At 40.8% G+C, this 6650-nt stretch overlaps 1 protein-coding gene across 3 annotated transcripts in view; it reads right to left on the reverse strand.

Annotated features, from left to right (window-relative positions):
• Window positions 1-6650, reverse strand: part of NDEL1 (nudE neurodevelopment protein 1 like 1) — a 57389-nt gene that overhangs the window by 11668 nt on the left and 39071 nt on the right. For all 3 annotated transcript variants that reach the window (XM_023513985.1, XM_003791105.2, XM_003791106.2), the window contains exons 6-7: window positions 5031-5204; window positions 2804-2895 (exon numbers count right to left, since the gene is read on the reverse strand). In XM_023513985.1, the coding sequence (XP_023369753.1) occupies window positions 2804-2895; window positions 5031-5204 (266 nt within the window). The remainder of the gene's footprint in view (window positions 1-2803; window positions 2896-5030; window positions 5205-6650) is intronic.

Genomic DNA, 6650 nt, shown 5'->3' on the forward strand with positions numbered 1-6650 from the left:
AAAAAAAAAAAAAAAAAAAGAAGTATAAAATGAAATATTCATAAAACCATGAATGGGCTGGCAGATAACAGCAGATCAAAAGTTCCAATGACAGAACTGTCAGCTGGATGGGTAAACCATGCAAGGACACCAAATTAAACTTTCATGCACCACTTCTGAATAAAGTACTTAAGCAAAACAAACAAGAAACAAAGGAAGACAACACCACCAGATTAAGGAAAAGACAGAACTAATTTAAGGGTATAATGCAGAGAAATGCAGGGATGACAGCCATTAGGCAGTCCTAGACAGGTATAAGGGCACATGCAAACAGTGTGAGTAAGCAGGAATACATGAGACATAGTAAAGAACATGTACATTTCTTCAACATGCATTAGAAATGCCAGGGAAAAGAAAAAGGCATATAAGTCAGCTATGACACAAATAATGAAAAAGCTGATATAATTTTCAGTAAGTGATAGTTAAGGAATAAAATGCTTAAAACATCTGTTCAGTGACCCAAATATAAAGGACCCAGCTTCTCCTCTGTGATTATCCAACAAATAATACATACAGGGGCATAATTATAAAATCTGTTTGACTAATTTTCAATTTTTAGAGCCAACCAACAGAGAGCTCACAACCAGCAAGAGTTCAAGGGGGGTAAGGGGATGGGGGGAGTTGGGGAAAAAGATAGAGCATTAAGATACAGCCTAATAAACTCAGAAACAGGTCTAGGAAAGAGATTTAAGGCTCGGCACCTGTAGCTCAGTGGCTAGGGTGCCAGCCACATAAACCAGAGCTGGTGAGTTCAAACACAGCCCAAGCCTACCAAACAACAATGACAACTATAAGCAAAAGTTAGCTGGGTGTTGTGACGGGCACCTGTAGTCCCAGCTACTTGGGAGGCTGAGGCAAGAGAATTGCTTAAGTCCAAGAGTTTGAGGTTGCAGTGAGCTGTGATGCCACAACACTCTACCGAGGGTGACATAGTGAAACTCTGTCTCAAAAAAAAAAAGAAAAGTATTTAAAGTTATAAAAATGACCAAGACAAAAATAAAAAATTGGGAGGTGAAATAAAATTACTCATTTCTGCTTAAAGTTGATCCAATCAATATACAGAAATATAAGCACATTATTTTGAGATATAGAGGGAAATACCACAACTCTTACAACAAAGAGGATTTATAAAATGCTTATCTTGGCTCGGCACCTGTGGCTCAAGCAGCTAAGGCGCCAGCCACATACACCTAAGGTGGCAGGTTCGAATCCAGCCCGGGCCCACCAAACAACAATGGCTGCAACCAAAAAAAATTAGCCGGGCGCTGTGGCGGGCGCCTGTGGTCCCAGCTACTTGGGAGGCTGAGGCAGGAGACTCGCTTGAGCCCAAGAGTTGGAGGTTGCTGTGAGCTGTGAAGCCATAGCACTCTACCCAGGGGCTCAGCTTGAGGCTCTCAAAAAAAAAAAATGTTTATCTTGGGAGTGATGGAGTATCTACGTACTGTAGGAACAACTTATGCACATTTCTTTTTATAGTAACTTTAAAATGTAAATTTAGACTTAATGTGATGGTTAGAAACTAATGCATTTTACGAGCTAGACAAGGAAACACAGGACCCTATGTCTTGGCCTCCCATTTCTTTAGATGAAGTATAATAATGCAACTTATGATTTTTTTCAGAGTGTTTCATACAAAAAGTTAAGTAAAGGGGTGGTGGATAGGGGAAAGTTGCACAGGTTAATAAATTTTAAAAAGAAAGGTAAAAGTAGGGCAGAGCCTGTGGCTCAAAGGAGTAGGGGCCAGCCCCATATGTCAGAGGTGGCGGGTTCAAACCCAGCTCCGGCCAAAAACTGCAAAAAAAAAAAAGAGGTAAAAGTCACCAAGGGAAGTAGGAAAGGTAGTAAATGCTAGAAATGCTAACTTTATAGTGGCATAAATCCACATAGTTCTATAATTATTTCTAGTAATCCAGTTGCTTGGCTGATCCAAATTTCAGGTCTCCTTTATGGCCAGAGACCATTAAGTCTATCTACAGTGACAGTGTCAGTGATCCGGTGAGATATTCACTGGAAAGGAAGTGAATGTAAGAGATGGCAGATTAAAAGAACAAAAAACAGAGTACTACTCTTTTTTTTTTTTTTTTTGCAGTTTTTTTTTTTGACTGGGGCCAAGTCCGAACCCGCCACCTCTGGTATATGAGGCTGACGCCCTATCCCTTTGAGCCACAGGTGCCGCCCCAGAGTATTACTCTTGATATAAGGTCAAAGAGTAGTATTGTAGAGTAAAACCTGATTAAGCAGAAATATAAGTTTAATATTTCAAAAGCCAAACTGTTGTGGAATACAAGGATCCAGACAAGGTGAAGGCGTCTTAGTATAAGGAAGAGATGGGCAAGACTGAGAGGAAAAGCAATGCCACAAGCCAAATGTCAGAGTCCCGTAAAACACAAGTGGGAATAGCCAGGAGGCAGATAGCAGCAAAGAACAGGACTGGACAAGACAGAAGATAAACACCAGGTCATCAAGAAAGCATTTTAGACAGAAAGGGACCATGACGCTGTAGAAACAGCAGTAGGAAACAGGAAGAATGCCCAAGGGGCAACCTCAGCACTCAGGGCACAGGCTCTTTAATGGAGACATCAGCAAGCCCAGCCCTAAAGGTATCATCTGGACTAGTCTACACTAGTCACCAGATACTGTTGCTTCTCAGCTTCATTACAGCCTTTACCATTGGAAGGTATCCTTTTTTTTCTTTCCTCACTCCGGATTAAGTAATAATTCAATACCTAAAGAAACACCTAGTGATAAATAATTAACGTCTTACCCCTACTTTCCGTAAGAGATCCCCAACAATATTGAGTGCTGATATCCTAGCAGAAGGAGTTAGTGGACTGGTACCAAAACCATTTGGTATAGCTAGAGAAAAAAAAAAAAGGTAAGTGATTACAATCACAGTTCCCTTTATATTTAAGTTTTGTTGATGTTACAAAGTAGTGTACATTTGGTGCAGTATCAAAATACAGTTACCAACTATGGATAAAGTAGCGTGGAGATACCACAAATAGGTTTAACCGTTCTCCAATTGATGTAGAGTTAGATCATATCCAATTTTTCACCATTACAAATAATGCTACAAGGATAGATAGAAATATCAAATATTTCTACAGAAGAGATTCCTAAAATAAGAACTGCTAAATTATAGCATATATCCATTTTCTCACCTTTATAGATACCCCCAAAATCTCTCTAAAATGGCTGTGCTATGGCAGCATAACTCACAGCAACCTCAAATTCCTAGGTTCAAGCTATCCTCCTGCCTCAGCCTCCCTGAGAAGCTAGAAGCATAGTACCTGCCATGACACCCAGCTAATGTTTCTATTTTTAGTAGAGGATGGGGTCTTGCTCTTGCTCAGGCTGGTCTCAAACTTCTGAGCTCAAGGGATCTACCTGCCTTGGCCTTCCAGAGTGGTAGGGTTATAGCCCGAGCCAAGGTACCCATAGCACAGCCACTATTCAGCAGAACTGACAGTGAGGGCTCCTGATGACAGCAATCCTATAATCTACACTTTCCTATAATCTATACATACATCCTCAGCAAACTTGGCACATACTATTGCAGTTACTAACACCTTATTGACTCTATAGCATTTCCATTCCACAGTCACCTCTTAACAACACGAAGACAAGTTGAATTAACTATTCCACAGCTATTGAACGCTTGAAATATGGCTAATGTGGTTAAAAAACTTAATTTCATATTTCATTCCATTTAAATTAAAAGGAATTTTAACAGTCACATGGGCTAGTGTCTACTGTATTGGGCAGCACAGATATAGAGAACTTACTGCACTAACTGCCCACAAAGCAAGCAAAAAAACTTCTCACAGCACCCAAAGGTCAACTCTCATATTTTAAAAAGGGGTGGGAGGACAGAGAGACTCAGTATAGGGTGGCAAAAAAAAAGCATGTGGGAGCAGGAATAGCTGAAATATGATCTACAAGCTACAAAATCTAAACAAATCTGAATTGAGAGCTTTAGGATTACATTTTAAGTTTTTATCTGGTGGCTATTAAATGCTTTTTCAGCTTATCTGATTTAAAAAACACACCAGCTGATGACAAAAGCAGTATTTTCCATGTACTGATCATCATTATTCTGAATGTCACCTGTGAAAATGGCAGCTCCTGAAACATGTAACAGAATATGCATGTCCACCCAAGCCAGTTTTACATGAGTCTGAACAGTAACTTGCTGATTCCCTGCACATTCTGTATATAAGAGCCTCTAATCTCCCCATTATATGGTATGTGGCCAAAGAAATAAAACTGTTTTTAAATATGATCCTAACACACATGTGTGAAAAGGAGGTGTACACTAACACACAACAGGAAAAAAATTTTTTTTTTTTTTTGTTTTAGACAGAGCCTCAAGCTATCGCCCTGGGTAGAGTGGAGTGCTGTGGCATCACAGCTCACAGCAACCTCTAACTCCTGGGCTCAAGCGATTCTCCTGCCTCCGCCTCCCAAAATAGCTGGGACTACGGGCACCCGCCACAACGTCCGGCTATTTTTTGGTTGCAGCCGTCATCGTTGTTTGGCAAGCTGGGGCTGGATTTGACTGCCAGCTCAGGTGTATGTGGCTGGTGCCTTAGCCACTTAAGCCACAGGCGCTGAGCCAGGAAAAAATTTTTAAATGTTAATGGTAGGTGCCTTTAATAAGATAACAGCTGACTTTTATTTTCCCTTTTCTGCATTTTTAAAATTTTCTGCATTTTAGCGGTATATGAACATGTACTACCACTATAATAAAAAAATAAACCTTCCTTAAGAACCTTCAACTTTTAAAAATCTTGATTTATTAAATTGCTCTTAAATGCAGCCATCATCTCATTCTTTCCTACATTTAAGTGACCTAGGAAAACAATTCCTTCTTCTGCTTCACAAAGCACTAGACTTAACCAACTTTTAAACTGAAACTACTCTTTAAACCTTAGCAACCTACTTCAACAAATCTTCCATCAACCACCTCAAAAAGAAATGGCATGACATACCTTTTGGTGAGGGAAAACTGTTTTCTGTTCCTTTGCCAACAGGAGTAGCTGGCAAAGAGAGTGATGCTTGGACAGCAGAATCCATTTTTTCACAATCTAGAGTTGGAGAACTAGGAGCCGACTTTCTGGTTACTTCCTGTTGTCTTTCCCGAACTGCTAGTTCTTGCCTTAAATCTGTAAAGTGTTGCAAACAAAGGCAGTAATACTAACCAAAAGGAGCAAATACATCAAGCAAAGCCACATCTGAAATGTCATATTCTACCTAAATCACTATTTTTCAAAAATTCATTTCCTGGCTCGGCGCCTGTGGCTCAAGTGGCTAAGGCGCCAGCCACATACACCTAAGGTGGCGGGTTCGAATCCCCAGCCCGGGCCAGCCAAACAACAATGGCTGCAACCAAAAAATGGCCGGGCGTTGTGGCAGGCGCCTGTGGTCCCAGCTACTTGGGAGGCAGAGGCAGGAGACACGCTTGAGCCCAGGAGTTGGAGGTTGCTGTGAGCTGTGAAGCCATGGCACTCTAACCAGGGGGACAGCGTGAGGCTCTGTCTCAAAAAAAAAAAAAAAAAAATTCATTTCCTATTTAATAACTTTCATTTCTAGGAAAATAAAAATGACAACTGTCTAAATAACCTCTTAGAATTTAAAAATGCTACAATCTAAGAGAACAGTAACCTATGTCCCCATGCAAACAGGAACAGGGCAGAGTCCAAAGCAGAACTCACAGTGAATTTTAAATTGCTCTGAATATGTTTTTCTTTCTTTCCTTCTTTTTTTTTTTGAGATGTAGTCTTACTCTGTTGCCCGAGCTAGAGTTCTATGGTGTCACCCTAGCTCACAGCAAAGTCAAACTCCTAGGTTAAAGTCATCCTCTTGCCACAGAAGGATGTACCACACAAAAATATTCTTTACCAACTCATTTGCTTTAATTTTGAAATGATGTAGTTTTGGGATTATGCAAAATCAATGAAGTGCATGTTTGTAAATTTTTTTTTTTTGGAAGACAGTCTCATTTTGTTGCCCTTGGTAGAATGCCAAGGCATTATAGCTCACAGCAACCTCAAATTCTTGGGCTCAAGCGATTCTCTTGCCTCAGCCTCCCAAGGAGCTGGGCCTACAGGCGACTACCACAATGCCCGGCTATTTTTAGAGACAAGGTCTCACTCCGGCTCAGGCTGATCTTGAACCTGTGAGCTCAGGCAATCCACCCACGTCGACCTCCCAGAGTGCTAGGATTATAGATGTGAGCCACTGCGCCCGCCTCATTTTTGTAATTTTTAATGGATGGGTATTCTTTTTGTATCAATTATCACTATGAAATAATTTATTTTGGAAAAGAAATATTTAGACCTGTCACGCCTGTAACCCTAGCACTCTGGGAGGCTGAGGCAGGTGGACTGTTGAACTCATTAGTTTGAGACCAGCCTGAGCAAAAGCAAGACCCCTGTCTCTACTAAAAATAGAAAAACTGGTCTAAGAATATGGGGAGGGGGGAGGGAGAAGGGAGGGGGTAATGGGTGGAGGGAGGGAGTTTGGAGGGATTACTTCTGAGGTTTACCTTATAGGGGTACAGGTGAATCTAAGAGTAGAATGTGAATGTTTTAAAGCAATAACTGAGAAAA

Source organism: Otolemur garnettii, unplaced genomic scaffold (genome assembly GCF_000181295.1).
Source record: "Otolemur garnettii isolate 467f Iridium unplaced genomic scaffold, OtoGar3 scaffold00046, whole genome shotgun sequence".
Taxonomy (NCBI): domain Eukaryota; kingdom Metazoa; phylum Chordata; class Mammalia; order Primates; family Galagidae; genus Otolemur; species Otolemur garnettii.